The 21,394-nt window shown below is 39.6% G+C and overlaps 1 protein-coding gene across 1 annotated transcript in view; it reads right to left on the bottom strand.

Annotated features, from left to right (window-relative positions):
- Nucleotides 1-21,394, bottom strand: part of LOC140235136 (neuronal membrane glycoprotein M6-a-like) — a 116,140-nt gene that overhangs the window by 1,267 nt on the left and 93,479 nt on the right. Inside the window, exons 4-6 of the mRNA XM_072315174.1 lie at nucleotides 16,984-17,137; nucleotides 10,986-11,140; nucleotides 9,759-9,824 (exon numbers count right to left, since the gene is read on the bottom strand). Of these exons, the coding sequence (XP_072171275.1) occupies nucleotides 9,759-9,824; nucleotides 10,986-11,140; nucleotides 16,984-17,137 (375 nt within the window). The remainder of the gene's footprint in view (nucleotides 1-9,758; nucleotides 9,825-10,985; nucleotides 11,141-16,983; nucleotides 17,138-21,394) is intronic.

Genomic DNA, 21,394 nt, shown 5'->3' with positions numbered 1-21,394 from the left:
TTTCGATTCCGTTTGCTTTATGTGATGGCACTAGGTGAGGGCTTCAAAACTTCTACACAGAATTTTGACCTTTGACTTCTTTGACCTTGATTTTTGACCTATATTGTACATTTTGCTACGAAATGCTACTCCTTCGCCATTTTTAACCCGATTTCAATTCCGTTTGCTTTATAAGATGGCACTAGTTGAGGGCTTCAAAACTTCTACACAGAATTTTGACCTTTGTCTTCTTTGACCTTTGACCTTGATTTTTGACCTATATTGTACATTGGCTACAAAATGCTACTCCTTCGCCATTTCTAACCCAATTTCGATTCCATTTGCTTTATGTGATGGCACTAGGTGAGGGCTTCAAAACTTCTACACAGAATTTTGACCTTTGACTTCTTTGACCTTTGACCTTGATTTTTTACCTATATTGCACATTTTGTTACAAAATGCTACTTCCGGCGGGGACATATGTTACGCACCGCGTAATTTCTACTTTTCCTTGTTGAACATAGGGCTTTAGTCAGTATTTGTTTTATGCTTCCTTACAAATTACATTACATTTATAGTATGCACAGTTAATCATTTGTAAAACAGTGCTCCATATGCACCATTTACGCCATCATTATAAAAAATAAACACGTAAAGTAGATGGCAAAATCTGGGGAGGAAGGGAAGGAACATAAATAGGAAGAGGAAGAAGAGAAGATGAAGAAAGAAACATGGTAATGTCTCTCATGGTGGCGTCACACTGTCCTAAAATATACCCAAGATGGCCTCGCGAAATGGACTTTTCAATTCTGCACGAACTTGGCCCCGAACTTGGTTTAAAGCCAATTAAGAGCAAAAGCAAACATGGCGTCTACAGAGGGTGACACGATGACACCCAGACCACACTAGGAGGCTACATAAAGATGTGAATCGACTTATCATCAAATGAACCTTCGTAAGATCTTAAGGCTACTTTTTTGGTTTGCAAAAGATTTTGTCACCTCTCACGAAGTGGCCAACGGCAGTCATAATATTACCATGGTTTAAGAAGCCCTCACGAATGACAAGAAGTTTATACGATCAGAGACGAATTTGAACATTTCTTTGCTCAATTTTGGGGAGTGTGACGCCGGCATTAGGGAGATACGAAGGAAGGCAAAGGATCCGACAAGGAAGGGAAGGTGAGACAGGAGGATCGGAGAGAAGCAGGGGAAATGAGAGACTCTGAGTCCGATAGACTGTGACAGTGAGTGTATTATTGTAATCGAAACCCAACTCTGTTTCCACGTAGGAAGACAAGCACGTTACACACAATAATGTCTGGCCAAATAGTCGACATCTGTACTGCCCTGCTGTCGAAAAGAAATCGAGAAACTGAACACCAGGACGCGCTCGAAGAAGCGTGTCTGAGCAAGATGTCTATTGGTTTTGAGCTAATTAGGATTCAAACATTCGTGTATACGGTACATCCACAACGATATTGCCCAGCAGTTGAACGCACTTGACAATATTTTGGTCCATGTCGTGCAACGATTCCACTTTAATAGTCCGACCTACTCGTTTTTATGAGGGGTAGAGCTAGTCAGCCAATGTATATACAGTCGCAGGTCTTTTCAATAAGCATTGAGGTCTGTTTGAAATGTTATCGCTCGGATTGGCTCGGTTGGACTGACTCTCTGCGAAGTCTCCTTTGCGTGTATAAATGGCAACACATAAGTCAAGAGTATGAAGGCTTGATTTATGTGTACCAGTCAGCGGCTGGTTCGTCGTGCGAGATTAATTTTCGTACCAATGTGTGGGTATAGTCATGCATGGTTTACATCCAGCGGCGATTGGCCAAGAATACCAGGGAGCGTCTCGCATTGCCGAGCGCTGCGCCGAAGCATGACGTGATTGTGTATTATCACCGACGCGATAGCCAAGACGAATAATGTAAGAGAAAAATGACTGGTTGACTCTACATGATGTAAACGACAGCCCGCCATGACAGTCGACATAGTAAGATGCGTAATGTGATGCAACCCTCGACAAATGCGCCATCAGCAATTTCCCTCACTATGTATTATTATCTAGAATGGAACTTATTGACAGAGCTTAGAGTTTTGGTTAAGACCTAATTTCACGTTTCTCACATTTTTTTTTTTTTGGTGAGATAACGAGAAAACTCTAATGAAATGTGGAAGAACATGTAATTCCCAGAGGAATTCACCGTTTATTTGATGAAAATCGGTTTTGAAATGGCCGAGGATATCCAAAACAGAGTGATCCTAATTGGGGACCCATCTTTTATTACGATCGCTTTGTTTTACTTTGTTTCTAGATGTCTCAGCCATTCCTAAACCGATTTTCATCAAATGAACTTTGAAGTCCTCTTAGGATTGTATGTTCTACAATATTTCATAAGTGGTTTCTTGGTATCTCACAAAACGGGAAAAGCCCAATCCTCGCCTCCACCTCACCAACACTATACTATCTACAGATCTAAGTATATTTGTCTCCGTGTTTCTCATCCGATATAGCGTTTGCACACTTTGAGTTGTCCGTTTCAAGTATCCCTGGGGTGTCTCATAAAGCTGTTCGTAAAGTTACGAACGACTTATGAGCGACTGGTGATCAGTTCTGATGTGCTATACTTATTAGAATTTCAATAATTCAGCACAGGAACTGATCACCAGTCTCTCGTAAGTCGTTCGTAACTTTACGAACAGCTTTATGAAACAGGGCCCTGGTGTAACTGAAGAGCCATAGGAGGAATACGACACCACGGCATCAGTAGTAGTTACATTGAGAACAATTTCTGACATTATCACCATTAAAAGAAAAAAAAATCGAAGGAAATATATAACTTTCCTTGACATACATTGTATTACTTCAAAATAATGTTACGGTTGTACATACTCTGACGACAAAAAAAAAAAAAAAAAAAAAAGAAAGAAGAGATAAACATTTCAAATCGTTTCTTTATTACCTTTTTTGTTTTTGTTTTTATCTCCCCTTAGTTTCGACTGTCACTTCTTCTCATAAATTGTTTTGGTGCTGAAACATTATCATCTTTATGAAGCCTGTTTTGGTGAATGAATGATCCGAGTATCATAATGTTTCCTGGATAGGTAATTGATTTAAACACTCTGCTTTTTTGACATTTTAGTCTATCATAAAGAGATAACAAAATAGATCACTAAATAATAATAAAAGAAAAAATCAATATGCCATCCGCAAAAGACAAACATCTATAATACCTATACATACAGTCTATTTAAATAATTTTCGGGGCAAGAAAATTTGATCAAGACTACACCACTTCAGAGATGGTATCCTATATAGCATTGTAATATCTCCTAATATTGTATTCTGTATCGCATTCAGTGTCAGACTAAAAATTTGAGGATATTACCAATTTTACAATACTCATAAAGCCAGACGAACTGGATTAATTTCTCTCTACACGAAATCCTGATGCAATACCTTAACCTTATATTGGATAAGAGCATATGGCTATTGAAGTCCCTTCTATACTAATTATAATTTGAAAATCTCCAGTTAGGGATAATTATGATATACACAATACATACACACATACATACATACACCTATACATAAGTACGCATACATTATGTAATTATCTATAGGCCTATCTGTATTTGTACGCTCATATGTGTGTGTATGTGTGTGTGCGTGTGTGTGTGCGTGTGTGTGTGTGTGTGTGTGACGACAAGGTTGACAGAGGGGATTGAATGGGTATGTGCGTGCGTGCAGGGGTATTTAGTTGGTAAGAATTCCGCGATTTGTTTCCTAGGAGGCAAATAAGTTTGTATATTAAACTATAAGGTCATTATTAATTGGCCAATACGGACAGGCCCTGAACCGAGAGATTACCAGTAAGCATAGTGCAGAATCCCGCGATGTCGCCACGCACTCGATTTGCTTAGTCCAGCTTTAGGGCGCCCTTGGAAAGGCCGGTCAATATTTTGTTGGTGGCAACAGCGGGGAAAGAGGGATAAGAATAGAATCTGCCTTTCCACACTTTGCTATCAGATGTGGCACGTGACCCTGAAGCAGTTACTTCGTGAAGTCGCTATGTATAGACACCATTACTGGCAACGAGTCCGAAAATGTTTGTCAGGAGCGCGCACGAACAGGGATTTGTTCTCTCCGGTAGGCCTACCTGCTCTCTCTTTACAAAACGATATGTACATTACATTTCCATTTGATGAATTTGATTCAAAACGAGCTAACTCCATTCCTAGCAATTTGAGATGTTTGCGATTAAACTTGCTAACAAAACAAAGAAAATAATAAAATATCTGAGATGTTTTTAATCATAACTTTAAGAATATACGTTGTTATGTAACAATTAACTGATCATTACAAAAGTTTTAGTTTGCTTTATCTGATGGAGGACTTCAGATATGCCTTAAAATGTTTGAAAATAATGCGTAACTCATTTTGCAATTAAACTCGTCATTTCATGAAGCAATTAATATCCATATTTTGTTTTTATGCTGCAATTAGATGAACACTACACTGTTCACTTTAATACACTCCGTTACCCCTGTGGAGAATGCATCCATACGATAAGCATGGCTTTTAGATGTAATCAGTGTGGGTGCCATCGAAACGTGGTGTTGGCCGCATCCCTCGTGGAAATACCTTCTGCAAATCCACTCAACCTCTTGTAAGCATAACAGCGTGAGCAAACTACCGATGATTAGCGTACAAGATTGACGAAACACGGAAGACAATGCCGAAATAACGACACAAAGCACGAGGAAACATTCGAACAATTAGCAGAAGAACAACATGGGAAGAAAGAGAGAGGGAAATTGGCAAAAGTTAAAAGGTAAGTGAAACCAGCGGAGACGAGTCTGTCAATATTGACATAACTCCAGGTAAAAGTGGCTCCTCCGCCCGTAGACAGTGAGCCAAAGGAACCATGTGGACTTTGAAAAAATAACGGGCTTAGCACAAAATGAATGTGCCCCTAGCACGAATCATTCCAGCACGCAAAACGTAACGGGTTAGTCTCGTTGAAAGAAGTGTCCAAACTTTCCTAGATTATTTAGGTGAAATTTGACTGGTTCATACCAAATCGATTAACATACCCTAGTTAATTTTGACTTGGCAGTGAACTAAATGTTGTACGTCATGATCATGTGGTATTTTGTACAAGTACTATCATGACTTACCATGCTAAGATTCGAGAGATGCCTGTTCAAATACTACAGTTCTGTATGAAAAAAAAATGATATTCAAGTATATGCAGTTTTTTGTTTTTTGTTTGTGTTTGTTTGTTTGTTTGTTTGGTTGGTGGTTTTTCTTTTTTCTTTTTTTTTTGGGGGGGGGGGGTAGGGCTAATATTTGTTGCATCCATTACCGGACGTGAGCGCAATCATTGCTGAAAATTAACATTAACGAAGCAGTCTTCAGGGTAATAGAAAACAAAAGTGTCCATCTCAAATTGAAACATTGTTGGCAGCCACGATGTCGACGGCGGCTCTCCCGGTGTTTGTTTACGGAATGGTCTACTGGCTTTACACTCGTCCCCGCCAATCCGTCAGGAGTCTGAGCGCGCAGTATAGTAATCTCACGGGACGAAACGCAGAATCGTCTGGATTTCCACTGCCCCACAGTGGGGCCCAACCCGAGGGCCATGGGGACTTAAGCCGAAAGCGACTCGATGATGGGGTGAGACAAAGACACGAAACCTCGACGTCGTTTTGAAAAAGCCACATCAGTCTCAGCCTTAGGCATAATTTTCATTCTCGTCTGATTGCTCTAAATCGTCTGGCAATTCCCTTGGCGGGCTTCGGATTTTTTTCTTTTCTGTGTTATTTGTTTGCTTATGTTATCTATTGCTCTTCCGTCGCGACGTTGCAAATTGCTTTCAGTTTGGCCAACGTAGCCAATAGATGCTTGCTGGGGTAAGCCTTAGCTTTAATTCAACCATTGGTGAGCCAGAATCACAGAGACAAGACAATGAGTACGCCTTGAAAAGCAGTGGCTAGTGATGATACAAGTCAGTCACATCATGTATCTATACCTTCCCTTCAGTTCTGTCTGTGGAAGGCGGATGATAATAATCGGTAAGTTACATCGAAAGGACTTTCCATCATTCCGCACTTCCTGGACTGAGATTTGCGTCTTCGTCAAAGAGGAAGCGCGCTCGTGAGATGGAGGGCCGAAAGAAGACGATGATGAATTGGAGATCGTTCAGGGTATGGCAGAGGAATGGGCAGTCAATGATTGTGGAGTAAGTCAAAATGAAGATGAACGTTTACGAAAAAAAAAAAAGAAGAAGACAGGACCCCTTCCCACAGAAATACAATCACACACACACACACACACACACACACACAAGCACGCACGCACATACACATTGGAAGATATCTGTTACCGGGAATATGGCAAAATGGCGATATTCTATATAACGAGAAGAAAGCGAGGTAAAAATCGAGACTTATGAGAACTGAGATGATGTTGCGAGATATCAAAAAGCAGGAGACATGATTTTCGATGAGTAACGTTTCCTTTTTGGATGGGTACCCCAACATGCCCGAAGAGAAAGTGATCACCTAATCCCCTCTTGGCACTCTGCGATGTGCTTAAAGCAACTTGTGATGTGCGCCATTTTTTGTTCTTGGATGCGCGCCAGAATAACTCCTCCATCAACGTCATTTACGAGGTGCCAACGAACATCAGCTCACTTGATCTTACTCAGTCACCTCTTAAACGCGTCAATGCGAAATTTATCAGGACTATAAAACAAGAGCCACGTGACTATGTAGCCAGCTAATGTCAAGGAATGCTCTGTTATTCTAGGGAGACGTAAACGGTACCGTGGCCTACGAGCTATTTCTTTTTTAACAGGGATGATGAGATGGTCGAGTCTTACAGTCGGAACACGGTGGCGTGACAACAGAAAGCAATAACATTGACAGGTAATGTGAATTTGTAGGACTGTAAAAAATTTTATACAGGACAGGATATCCTACACTTGATGACACTAACATTAGTGTTATTTGATGAGCACGAATTTATAATCACCCAAAATGAATTTCGTCATGACTTGTTGGCATTTTGCGTAAGAAATAAGCATTTGGTTGTCATCCCTTCCTAACACTTAAGTAATCCATGCTTATTTACGTTGATGAAGGGCAATTTGTCTATCAGTTGCAATAAAAGCAACTCAACGCAAGAATTATTAATTTGAATAATATGCAGTGACCCGCTGCGACAAGGCATAAGATCCATAACTGGCTATCGGGCGGCAGCTCTCTCGCAGTCCAGTGGGTGTGTCGCCTACCAGGAAGTCGTGGGTTCGAATCCCAAACGAGTATGCATGCCCATGATTTTTATCATGGCTGTTACTTCAAATACTAAATAATCGGTGCTTATTTACATCGATGAAGGTCAATTTGTCAATCAATTCTTATCAAAAGAGCTCGTCGCAAGAAGCATGAATTTGAATGAATTCGACAAGTTGCTGAAAGTATAGTTCTACGAAGATTAAAGACAACGTTTTGTTATAAGAGTGTTAATTAGCAGGTTTCATTTAACACTTTTAAAGCTTTGCACATCTTTAAGACCATCGATTTGTTCAAGAGTCCGATGCATATCTTGTCAATGGCGCTTATGACGTCACAAATGTTGGCGTTATATAACATGGAATAACAAGTGACTTGGGTATTTAAATTCCGTGACTGTAAAACTGTCGAACGTGAAACACATTATTCAGGCCTTCTACAGTTATTGTAAAATGTCATACTTTCTACACCCTCTTTATCATGAAAAAACGGGCTGTCCTCATCCTAAGAAAATTATAGGAACCCTACCAAACGCTCCGAATATGCCAAAGCACATTTTTCTTCATCCTTCACTATCAACTGTTGCAGTCAGCCCTGTCAATGATGTTGCAAAGAAATCAACGTCAGAATTGGTAAGAGGTGGTTGTATTAGCTTTGTGCCCTGTGGCCATGGCATGTGGAAGACGCCTCTATTATGATCCATCCTCCCAAAAAATACTTCGCTTCCAAACCTACAGTAATGGGCCTTCCGAAGTTGATTTCTTGTCCTTTCTTTTGTCTTTGATTTACGTCATAATTGGAGGATTCAATCGTCCGCAGACGACAGCTGATTTTCAGCCGGATCTTTCCGTGGCATATTTTCCCGCCCCCTTCTTCTCCGTCTCGCCTCTAATGCTCCTTGATTGGAAGATGGGATTCGGTGTCGCTCTCCCATCAGTGAGCTCATAATGGTGGCTGAGTCGAAACTGGGGCGGGAAGGCGGAAGTAGTTTAGCTGCCTTGGAGCACCCTTCCCTACCCCTCTCCCTCCCCTCCACCCCCCCCCCCCAAAAAAAAAGAAAAGAAAGAGGAAAAATATAGGAAAACAAAGAGAGGAAAGGTAGGAAAGAAAATACAGGGGAAACGGTCTAAGAAGACAGCAGACAATAACTCATGATGGTAATGAAAGAAATTGAGAATGTTTATTCTCAATTTCTTACTAATGATCCAAAGATCTAACCAAATAAACAAAAAAATCATCCAAAGGTCTGACTAAATTAATGATAACTGATCATTTTTGGATTTTGCATTTGCGCATTATATCAATCATTGACGCTATAGCTATGATATGGTGTAAATCAATTTTTTTTCTCGTTGCTTCTCGTTACACAGTAATGTTATCTCCCTTGACATTGCTTTGAGCACACAGAAAGGACATGAGAATTGAGACTTTCCCTTTTCATAGGTCTACAAATTAGATTTTTAAAAGTGGTATCGTCCTACCTCGCTTCCACATCTTTTTGTGCAAGGGTCGTACGAAGGTCAGACAAATTCTCATTGTCCCGACACTTTTTTTTTTCTTTCGTTGATAGAGCCACTGCGGAGCGAGCTTTAATTAACGCCGCCTATATACATCAACGGTGAAAGTGGATTGCCGCACCGCGTCGTATTTTATGACGAGAGTGGCTTAGGTATGATTAATCTAAAGAATGTAACTGCTCGTAATTGGGCGATGATAAAATCCCAGAGGAGTTTGAAAGCCTCCTCATTAAGGCTCTTTCATCCCCCCCCCACACCCTTTAGACATAACCTGATATCATAATGTCTTTTCTTTTCCACTTTCAGACAAGCAAGAATACAATGCAAATGAAACATTATGAGTTTATAGATAATGGGCACTTGCGAATATCGCTCTAAATAGAATTCAGTAATTTGATTCAAAAAGACCTATTTGATTACAATAAATCGAACCCCCCCCCCCGATTTTTAAAAACACCCAGCAAACACAGTCATTTAGGATGAATTATTATAGATGGAGAGATAGGATAGATTTGAGTGAGGTTTGTAAGGTAAGTACTGAAGATAAGGTCGGATCTTAGTGAATGAAATCTGTGTTGAAAAAGAAACTTGACACTAAAAATACTGTAGTGTAGAAGTATTGAAATTTTAAGTAGGATTTAAAAACACAACGTCTTTTTTTTCCCCCTGAACAGCAGATGCCAGAAGAACATGCTGTTTGGAAGAGTCATGTTTTCAAAAAACAACTTTTCAAATTGATTTCAAGCGAGTAGAATTCCGCACTATTAAACGACCTATCTATCCCGTTCAAGTGTTTGACGTCAAAATCACTTATGGATTGTTCACTAAAAAAAAAAAAAAAAAAAAAAATATATATATATATATATATATGTATATATTATGTATATGTGTGTATATATATATATATATATATATATATATATATATATATTATGTAACTGTATGTATGTATACTCACCAGTGCTAAAACCACGATGACGGCCGCTGTAACGGTCAGATAGACCGATAGTGATATATCCTCGTTCTAGGGAAAACAATGCAATATACAAAATGTTAAATGTATTATAATGATAAGAATATGACAACGATCATGATAAGATTGTGTGTGCGTGTGTATACACTTAATCTTGACAATAATAATTGTAGTTAGTTCAGAACTATTAAAAAAGTCGAATTTAACCCGATCCTTACGGAAACCTGGTGGCCTGGATATCCAGTGTACATAGAGATTTCAGAATTCACTATTTAATTGGTTAGTAAGAGTATGATATGCCGATTCAAGCTTAAAATGTGATATCGTACAAAAAGTATTCGATGAACAAACAGTGCTTTTAACTCAATAATAGCACAGCAAATTGAATCAACTGAGGACAGAAAATACAAAATCTTTGTAATGTATTAAACAGGCAAAGCAAAATGCATTTTATATTATTTTCTCACTGACTGCTGAAAGGGAATTTGATTAAAAGAAAAGACGAAAGAAAAAAAAAAGACCCCCAAAACAAGGAGCAGAACCTAGGCTGCACACATTCGCTCATCCATTACTCGTCTTGATAATTGCATTCCAAGGTCAGTTCAGGGGGTTAATATGCTTGAATGTCCATTAATGTAGCAAATACGTGTAAAATCAATGCCATACGGTCGCACACGCGATGTTTCACTATCACTCTTCTGATTATACAACGCCAAGAGCATTATTTATTCTTTGAGCCCGGCATTTCTTGTTTTTTTTTTTTCCAGTCTTACACACGGAATATACATTCATTGAGACCTTTCATAGGACATGTAAGAAGGACAAGCCATAAGGTGAGATTTTTAACACTAATTTCATTGCTAGCGATCAAGATGACAAGAATCAGAATTCAGGTCATTTTAAACACGAATATCATTGTCACATACACAAAAAATAAGTGCTGGTGTTTCTTGGCTGAATTTTTGCAGACAGCACAACAAAATGACATTCCGGAGAACCCTATTTAATGTAGGAAAAGAAAGAAAGAAAAAAAAAAGCGACACTGGACATAATAGATTCAAACAGCAACATTAATGGTGTCGGTTGGAACAGAAGTCTACGAATCATACCCTCACGTTTCAAGTCAAACGGTTATATCTTTAGACAAGGATAAAATGGTATGGAACGCCACCTGTCCATTACTTCACATCTAACGTAGATGGTTTCACTCACGTGATCGCAGAAGGTTCTCAGGTCATTCCCGCAGATGCGGTGGTCCGCCGCGGAGAGCGGTAGAGGGACTGCCTGGGTGGTTGGCGTGGGAGTGGGCGTAGTAGTTGTCACCATGGTAGTGTTCACCTTCCTGGTAACGGCGGGAGCAGCAAAACCTGTGAAGGTATGGAAAGCCAGACGTGTCATTATCAATAGTCCGTAGCCACTGAAATGTGTCGAAAGCAAAATGTGATTGCCTATAACGTGACTTGTCATTATGTTCCAGTCCTTCGGAAACACAACTCGCGTATTATGTTGGTGTTGCATTTACCTAGAGTTGTTTTTACATGTACCTAACTGTTTAATGATAACATCATCACTCCCTCCGGTTGTTTGTGCCTGTTTACCATTGGGATCAAGGCATTCTTAGGGAGGCTAAAAGAGCAATTGTTTACCGTCATAACTTTTTTTTTTTTGGGGGGGGGGGGGGAGGGGGGAGGGGAGGGAAGTGTTCCGCAAAGTATTTTAATATTCTTGATTCCTTTTTATTTCTTATGTTGTATAATAAGTCTTACAAAAGGTAATATTCATAATGAACTTAGAACATCAATGAAGACACACACAGCGTACAATAGTTTTTAAGTTGATCTTCAAATTTAAGATTGACTTAAATTCTTTGCGAGACAATGCAAAACTAAATTTATTATTCCTCGTCGATCCAAAAAAAATAAGCGCACAAGTGAACCTACCAAAGAATGCAATCATTGGTAAATAATGGAAACACCATACATCACACATTGCCAGTATTTTGTTGAATAAACGTCATTTACTAGGCTGTGGTAACTTTCAAGACTGGGGAGATTGCATGATAAGGACTTTCACTATCAGTGGATGCAGCTTTTCATTTCATCCTTAAAAAAAAAGATAAAACCAAAACAACAACAAAACAACAACAAAAAAAAAAAACGGACACATAATCACATTTGGTAAGGTGAGTTACACGTGACGCATTGCTGCTGCGCAACCATTTTGTTTAAACTCAGAGTGGTAGTAAAACTACCCTCAACTTTCACGGATCACTAAATTTACGGCAAAGGGATACACGCGCGATAACTCTTCTCATCTCCCTACATTACATCCCGCGGTTCCTCGGATAAATTCTCGGCATGTACCCGGACTGGCCTGAGTTGAACCACTTATATACATTAGTGGATTAAATGAAATGTCAGAGTTGTCAGCGGCGTGTGGCCAGTGTTATTATAAACAAGCGTCCCTTCTCAGAGCGACTCTAAAAGAGAAACCCCTCCCTCGGTCGTTGATGGGTAAACAGCGCTCCGAAACTGAGCTGATGAGAATTTAAACACTGCGAATGATGGAGGGTGCCGACGGGAGAGAGGGCTCGGGGCAATGCCCGCTCTGCCCGCTACTCTCACCGCGGAGTAACATTAGATTCGTTCGATCGTCGTCGTGATTTTATTCAAGTACGCTCTTGAAGGGGATTCCGTTCATTATCTTCAAATCAAAACCACTGTTTATAGTAACTCAGCGCTATTCCTTTGATTGTCAGATATCTTTAATTTTGTAAAGCTCATTGCAACATGCAACATGCAATATATAAGTAGAATGTATTAGTATTATGGTTATACCAAAATTGATTGAGGTATATGATTTTTGTCCATCTATGGTTTCATCTCACTATCTATCTATCTATCTATCCATCCTTCTATATATAGACCTACATAATTATGATAATGATATATATATCTTTATATCCATCTACTTATATCTATTTCTATCGACATCAGAGCACATAACTGAAATTCCGTATTTCATTACAGCAAGTACGAGATCTACTCTAAACGCAAGCGTGATAAAATGAAAAAAGGTAGGCAATATTTCTACTTGAGTCATCAATTTTGCGCTATGATGCGTTTTATGCACAACAGGATATTTTGATATCACAGTTGTGTCACAGTGCGATCAAAGAAATTTGTAAAGTATATTACTTTTTTGTTTGTTGCTCTCATGTGTGTGTGGTGTGTGTGTGTGTGTGATAGAAATGGAAAATGTTGCTTTACTGTCTTAATTAGAGCTGTATGAAACGGTGTTTTACCTATTAACAGTCTTGGAGAGATTAAAGTCTCAAAGCTTCCCATGTTGTGATATGGCAATGTTGAATTCTTGTCGATCAAGTATGTGAAACAAATCCGTTCGAGAGTTTTTGTCAAACTAATTCTACAATACACTACGTATACTTAGACTTTATAGCCTTGCGAACAACGTGCTTTGTTGCTTTAATGATTATACTGATTTTTTTTCCCGAGTATAACGGTCATACCCGTGTCTTCACAACACTCCCTCTACCACTGCAATAATGACGCGTGCAGTTGTATATAATGTAGGGGCATTATTGGGCGATCGATTGATGAACGTGACCACGTGACCTGATGAACCCTTTCCACGTTACGATCGAGCAAGGCGTATAAGTTGACTGCTCGCATAGTTTGAAAAGGTCAGTGGTACTAAATGAACCTGCGGTTTGTAACGTGACGAATGGTGACAAATTAGTCGTGTATGGACCATAACACACATTTAACGATATCGTAACTGACAACCAAGCTGGCTTATTTATAATGATTGAATTCGCGTCCACGACGCCGTTATTTAACACAGTCAATGCCACGAACAATATATTTCATATGATGGCACTGCTGTTCTAATGTTGTGGAACTGACAGAGTTAACAAATCACCGCAAAACATCTGCACTCAAATTAGTATGATATACGCCTCTTTGTAGCTGTCTCGCTCCAGTCGCGAACCAGTCGCATAACCAGCTATTAACGGAAAAGGTGCACGGCGGGCGCTCAACGTGCATACAGTAAATGAGTAGGTAAAGGTCAAACCGCGGTTATCCCTCGCGTTAGTATTGATATTCAACGCCACTCTCATCGTATCAGCCGTGAACGTAGCGCCAGAACACATCCAAGCAAAATTTGATGTCACTAATACCAACGACAAACGGTTATAGGATCTGCCGATTGGTAGGTAAAGTAAACGTTGGGTTTTTAATATCAACTCGTAAAGGGACAGTTCCCATTGGACACGCTCTTAATTTATGGGCCAGGTGGTGGGCCTTTGTCGAGAAAATAGACAAAAGTGTCAAACCATATTGACAGCGAGGACATATTGGCGCAACATCAAAGACGGAATGAAATATGCTTATAATAATTATATATTATGTGTGTTCTGACATGTCTGTATCCGTGGAATTGTGTATTCATAGTCATGCTATTGTTATGTATTTACACAATCCCAACAGTTTCCTTACAACCCTCATGAAAAGCTGTTCCTCTTGAAATATGACTAGGACGATTTTTATCTGAACATTTCATCTAAACATTCGATGCCAATATCATCGTTTGGGGCCTTTTTCAGGACATATAGAGCATTAATCATACTCTCATTCCCCCCCCCCCCCTCGCTATTATGAGTCATGTGTTTCTATAATGTCACTGAGACCAGCAAGCTAACGAACGCACATGGCATTTAATCATTAATTTAGCACGATATTATTGTAATGAGACGCAAAGACATGCCGCGTGCGAAAATCGCCGATCAAAATTAGACACGTTGCCGGTGATATACGGTCTTTGACACAGATGTTATTGTGATCATGGAAGAATAACACTAGCATTTATCAATACAACAGTCCTGCTACTTTCAGTTAAGCCACACTCATATTAGATTCATGTGACTACAAAAACAAGAAGACAGGAAAATGAGGATAAATCGGGGATTTGATGGTATATCGGCGCTAACCGTGTGATTCATGCTCGCCAGTACTCTAGCCATCCTTTATCGCTCGCTGACGGGTTATCGCAAATGAGATGGAGGCTGTAACGAGTGGGGACAAGAAGTGACAGATAATTAACCGAATGGCAGGTGCGTGATTGTTTTATCAGCATAATAATAAATGTGGGGACTGGCGTTTCGTCAGCGCGCGATGCCAAGGAACGGCTTAGGCAAGATGGTGAAGGGTATATGATTATGATAATTATACTGAATGCAATGTGTACTTCTGCGCAGGAAATTATGCATTTTATATGCTAAAATGCGCAAACACTAACTTGGACGACGATTATAATATGACGGTGACTTACCATTTTGATGAATTCCGTCAGACAACAGTTAGAGATTGTATCCTTAAAATGACACAATTGATCGATCATCACTTTTGATTTCTCGATTTCGATTTCTCCCTCTTCCTATCCCTGTCTTTCTTTTTGGTTACTTCTTCCTCGTGTTCGTGTTTTAGTCCCTCCTTACCATGCTTGCCATATTAATCTCCCTTCTTCAACATTTTTCATTGTTTTTTTTTTGTGTTTTTTTTTGTTCCCTTCTCTAAGTTCCCGGTTTTCTTTCATCGTTACTAAAACATTTTTTCTTCCTTTTCGCTGGTTGACCTCGTTCTACTTGTTGGCTTACTGTTTTATTTCCTTTTTGCTCCTGCTCTGACATGCTCTCCAGCTTTTGTCTTTCTAATTCATGAGTGACATACAGGAAATACGGGTATGTGATCCTCAGATCGATGTGGAAAATGGAATTCATACATGAAAGACACAGGCTGCGATTTTGAGCGGATCCATAGCTTGTCTTCGAGAAGTTATATTTCTCACTTAAAAAACGGGTCGATGCTGCTGCACTGAAATCGTTTCACTTTCGAACTCGAATTTCATTAAAATCCCCCCAAAACTGAATTCCTAAGCGGAAAGGAAGCCCCGGCTGTGCGTTTTACCCTTTGGGAGGGGAAATAAGCGTAGGGTGGGGAGTGGGGATATATGGCGGGAGTTGTTATGGCAACGTCTATTCTGTGCGGGTGTATATGGGTGACAGGCGAGGTGCTGTGTGTTACACGATCCAACGCGATACCATTACGAAGCGAGAGGAAAGCTTCAGCATCAGAAATGCTTCTTGTTGCCGGGCGGTCTAATTTCCTCTGCCAAGTCATACCCCATCGGTAATTGCATTTTACGCCACTGGATGGAGCTGTTCCTCTTTTGTCATTCAACAGGCGGAAAACCTGTAGGGCTCTACTGATCTACTTGAGTACCTCGACCAATTCTTGCGCTTACATGAAATGGAAGATGACTTTACGTCAAGTAAGGAGAAACAACACAACAAAAGAGGAAAATCTAGCATTTTCAGGATAAACGTTTTAGAGAAATAAAATGGCCAAAACCATCTGTAAAACCAAAACAAAAATACAGAAAACTTCATTGCTATAAATTAAGGTAGACTGCGTAGTCCGAAAAAAAAAAAACCAAAAACCCAGAGCTGCTGTACAGTGGATTTGTGGAATTATTGTCAAACAAACCCAGAGCTTGTGACTGTAGATTCTTATCGCTGACAGGTTTTCGTACACTGGAAACCATGCTGTAATTTAGACTCGCTATAGAGGTAAATGGTTTATGATCACTGACTATTTTATGACTTTAAATTCGACAGAAATCATAAGCACGAGCGTAGACTTTCTCAGGAAATTACTCAACGCGGCAGGATTTTTTTCTTTCTTCCTCCGCAGATCAGCATGCATCTTTGCACAGTGTATTGAACTTGATATGATGACGCGCATCTTTTGCTGGTAATTATCTGTGAACGGCGCCACCAGTTTGGAATATCTTTATGTGTGTGTGAGTGTGTGTGTGTGTGTGTGTGTGTGTGTGCGTGTGTGTGCGTGTGTGTGTGTGTGTGTGTGTGTGTGTGTGTGTGTGTGAGCAAGCGTGTGTGCGGATGGCAGACAGACTTCGGAGAAGAGAGAGAGGCGTCGGGGGGAGGAAGAGGGGTGTGATGAGAACTTTTTGGAATAGAGCTGTGTAGTTGTTATTATAAAGTTGTCATGTCGAATTGGGTGTAGGCCATGTTTCAATACTACCTTGTTAAGTGACAATAAAGGTTCTTATACCAACATCGTTATGAGGGGCTGGTAGAATAATATAGAGACACTTGGTGAAATCTTACCGTACTGGTTGAGGTCCAGGCAAGTGGAGTTGGGGTAGACCCCGCCCTGGGCAGCACAGTAGGACTGTACCATTAGCATGAAGGTGAGAGGCATGGCCAGAATGATGCAGCCCAACATCCAGCACACACAGAGGAAGTAGCACAGCATGATCATCTGTCGGGTGGGCGTGGTCGGGAAGGGGCGTGGTGTAGGAGGTAGAAAATGGAGAACACGTGTTAATCATAAGGAATGATTCTCTTTTACCCACCCGAATCCCTGGCACTGATGTATGTGTGACATCCCAACACATTTCCACTCTTGAAACACACGACATTCCGTGAAGCACACAACACAGACAGACAGACAGACAGACACGCCCACACACACAAACTAGGTCCGACTACCACGATTATTATGACAGTAGCGATGCCTCCATATATAATCATGGATACTATCATAACACTTTATGATGGTAATCGTGTCATTGTAATCAGAATCACAATCGCAATTGCAATTGAAATTTCGAGAGTTTTATTCAAATGAATGGCAGTCGGTTAAAAAATCTACAGCGTAGACAACTAGTGTACTCAAGATCTCGATGATAAACGCCTTCAAGTGTTTTCATGTGATACACATTCATTCATGATATTGTTAACAAGCGTGAAATCTGGAATCCTGTTTGAACTAAAGTGCACTACATTCAAGCAAATACATTTTGGCGCCTTCATTATAAAGAGCGAGATTTTATGAAAAGAGAGGGGGAGGGAAAGAGATAGATAGATAGATAGATAGATAGATAGATAGATAGATAGATAGATAGATAGATAGATAGAAGGAGAAAAGTAGAAGAGGAGAAAGGGAGAGAGATCGCTTGAGGGAGAAAATCAATCACAGACACACAACAGCAGCGTAGAATGTAACCTTTCCTGTTTTTACGAAAAAATAACAACAATCTACAGTCAGATGAGCTGCGGGGACCAGTGCGTGAAGCGACAACACGGTTTTCTTCTCGCCCCGAGCACCCCTGCCTAGTTCACAAACATGTCTCTACTTGCCTTCTTGCTTCTTTTTCTCATCCCCCTTCCGCTTCTGAATGTTTTCTCTTCTTTATTGTATTTAAAGGTACGATTTACTATTGGGAGCAATGATTAAAAAAATGCTCGAGATGTCACATTTCATGCATAATTATGTGTAGGTCAGTTGTATCACAAGACATCCTAACCATGTACAAATTTCGCAATAAATCCCAAACTATAAGGAAATATCACTATTTTTCTCAATAAACCATAACTGTAGACGGTTTCATCCAGAAACATTTTTATTATATCTATTATTCACATTTCGTATATTTTAACAATACTTGACATTAATTATACTGATTCAAGTGTTTACATTGGTTGTTTCTATTCCTAACTCGCATTTTAGAACTATTTCGAAGCACTAAAGCTGGGTTTTTGTTTCATCTGCAAATGGTAAATTATGCCTTTAACTTCAGAAAATGAACATACGACTGCTTCTTCAATCCGAACATGCACACACACACAAACACACACGGGCATATGCAGACACAATCAACACATAGGCAAACATACACACAAAAACGAGCGCCGATCACGTCTCGCATCATCCGGGTCAACACGAGTTGTCATGGTAACTGCGAGGGACCGGCAGAGAGATGCGCCATAGGATGGGCGCTGGTTGTGTCAACTCTATAACGCGGAAGATCAACAGGCAAATTACGGCGCTAGTCTACATTACTTGAGGGCACACTTCTTGGGCGTGCTTTGGATGTTGGCTGATGCGATTTTTGTTCCGAATACTGCGCATAGAAGCGCTGTATCAGCATAGCACTCTTACTAAAGATTCTCCCGATGCAAGGTATAGACGGATAAGACCCGGATGTTGCTCTTTCGCTTGTCAACGTATGACGTTTATGACTATTGTGGCTTTTCTTGGATATTAAATGCGTTTTAACACATTCACTATCAAGTCATTGGTAATCTTAGATATTCATTCTACTACTACTATTATTATTATTACTATTATTTTACATTTAACCTTTCTTAATGCACAAACAGTCGTTTTCTGGTATAAGAACGAACAACCGTAAGCATAAAATCTATCCTAACTTTTTAAAGGCAATTGTGTACGTATTTCTTCGATTGGATTAAACATAGAACATAAATAGGGTATGTCGAATAAACTTCCCTCTACTTATTTCATATTAAACAATGTAAAGAGTATATTGTTTGTATACAAGGAATTGATGCATGTTAAGTAATCATTATCATTATTCACAAGCGAAATAAAATGTTAAAACACAGACTGATAGTTTACTGCGTGTATGCGTATGTGCGTGTGCATGTTTATTCTATGTGAGAGTTATATTCTGTTTTTCTCTCAGCGCTACAGGCTTGGAGGAAATATAATCTCTTGGGGAAATATAACACCCGCGGAGTTGATATCTGATATTAACACATGACTCTCATTTCAATTCATGTTACCCTATATTGCCATATGTTTTCTGAGCAAAAATAATGGTACTGTATAAGCAAATTCATCCCTAACTCCTACAATACTGTTTATTGACACTCTTCACTCTAACGAGTAGATAAAAAGATGATGCACTGCATAGCTTGATTTAAGGCTGAGGAAGGCATCGCAAAAACACAAATACAAATGCCCCTCGACATAATAGTAATGTTTCTCAATGTCTCACTAAAACCTTGCCTTTCTGCGCCGCAGACGATCACCATGGAAAGGTAACGACTGAGAGACGATTCGCCCTGACATTTCGACAGACAATTAGCCAGGAAGAAAGCCAAGGATGCCAATTTCATTTTTCCAAATTAGGACAGAAAATGATCCGTGTGCGATAACGAAATCCGACGCGAAGCCAAAAGTCGACGAGCGAACTCGCCAGCATGCGATCAGGTTTTGAATATATTCCCCTTCTAAAACAGCGCAATGTCGTCCGGTTATTGAATAATTTAGTGTCATCATAATTTAGTTTCATCATAACTATGATTACGGGGTCTATACATATACTTGCATATTGAATGAAGGCATGCTCACACATTCATTTACAGCATGACTCACAGACGCACATATACATACATACATAATTTCAAGCCAAGTATTGGTTTGTTATCGGAAGTAGTCTTTGTCGACGAAAAATAGAAACTAGCATATCAGTGAGAAACGAAAAGAATTTAATGTTTCTGTCTAAACTCCTGGAACAGGAGACTGTTACTATCTCCATCACCAAAACAACCAAACATCACCAAACTCCTGGAACAGGAGACTGTTACTATCTCCATCACCAAAACACATTCGCATGAAGCTCTAATTAAAGGAGACAACCGGATGATTTTCAGATTTTGATATTTCAACAACTATAAAATTGGTTATACTGGGTACAGAGTTGCAGAATTTATAGTGGTTGGGATGAGGAATAATACTGTTTTCAGAATGTATGACAATTGAACGAGGATGATGACATGGCAACTTCATCATAAGAATGCATGAGTTGGGGCTCAAGGAAGCAGAAGAAAGACGAAAGCATGTAAGTTCTACTTAGGTTAACTTGTTGAGCAAGCGGTGTGGTAATGGAATTACATTGCTACATTTTTGAAATATGTGAACCCCCTATGTCATCATCCTTATTCAGTGTAATTTGTGGGTTTTTGTTTCAGAGTATTGGTTTCTCTGCTCAAGGACCACATTAAATTCAACAAATCTATACATGGAGCCGTCGATTTATTTTGGTACTACATGATGTGAAATTATGAAACTATGGACTTCCCCTTTAAAACCCTCTTACAGCCAGCGGCAAAACACCGCCATGTGCACATGAGATCTGGATTTTGCGATTGCGGTCCTGTGGGGGTTTTATGTTTCTAAAAGATTCTTCACTCCTTCGTTATCCCTTGATAATGTTCTCTGTAATTGGTTGCATGACCGGAACATGACTACAGATTATGCTGTCTGCTTTTCAAAGCAGGGCACATTTTCATTATTGCGTCTGTGCCATGGGGAGCGTGTATGGATATTTTAGTTGTGCGTGAGACTGAATACATGACATTGTGTATATAGGTTTGTGGGTGTGTGTGTCTTTTTTTTCTTTGTGCGTCTTCTCCTTCTCCTTCTTCTTCTTCTTCTTCTCTTCTTCTTCTTCTTCCTCCTCCTCCTCTTCTTCCGTTTGTGTACGTGTGCAGAATAACAGCAAAACATATCAAATTTAGTTTAAATAGATATACTTAGCAGACGGAAAGAACGTGTTTGAAAGATTGGTCGCCAAACAAAAACAATCAAACAATCGAAACGTGTCTAGATGAGTAAAAAAAAATAATATATATATATATATATATATATATATATATATATATATATATATATATATATATATAATGGGAGCACTATATTACAGTA

This window comes from Diadema setosum, chromosome 11 (genome assembly GCF_964275005.1).
Source record: "Diadema setosum chromosome 11, eeDiaSeto1, whole genome shotgun sequence".
Taxonomy (NCBI): domain Eukaryota; kingdom Metazoa; phylum Echinodermata; class Echinoidea; order Diadematoida; family Diadematidae; genus Diadema; species Diadema setosum.
The sequence above is the reverse complement of the archived record's forward strand: the minus strand, read 5'-3'. Positions and strand labels throughout refer to the sequence as shown.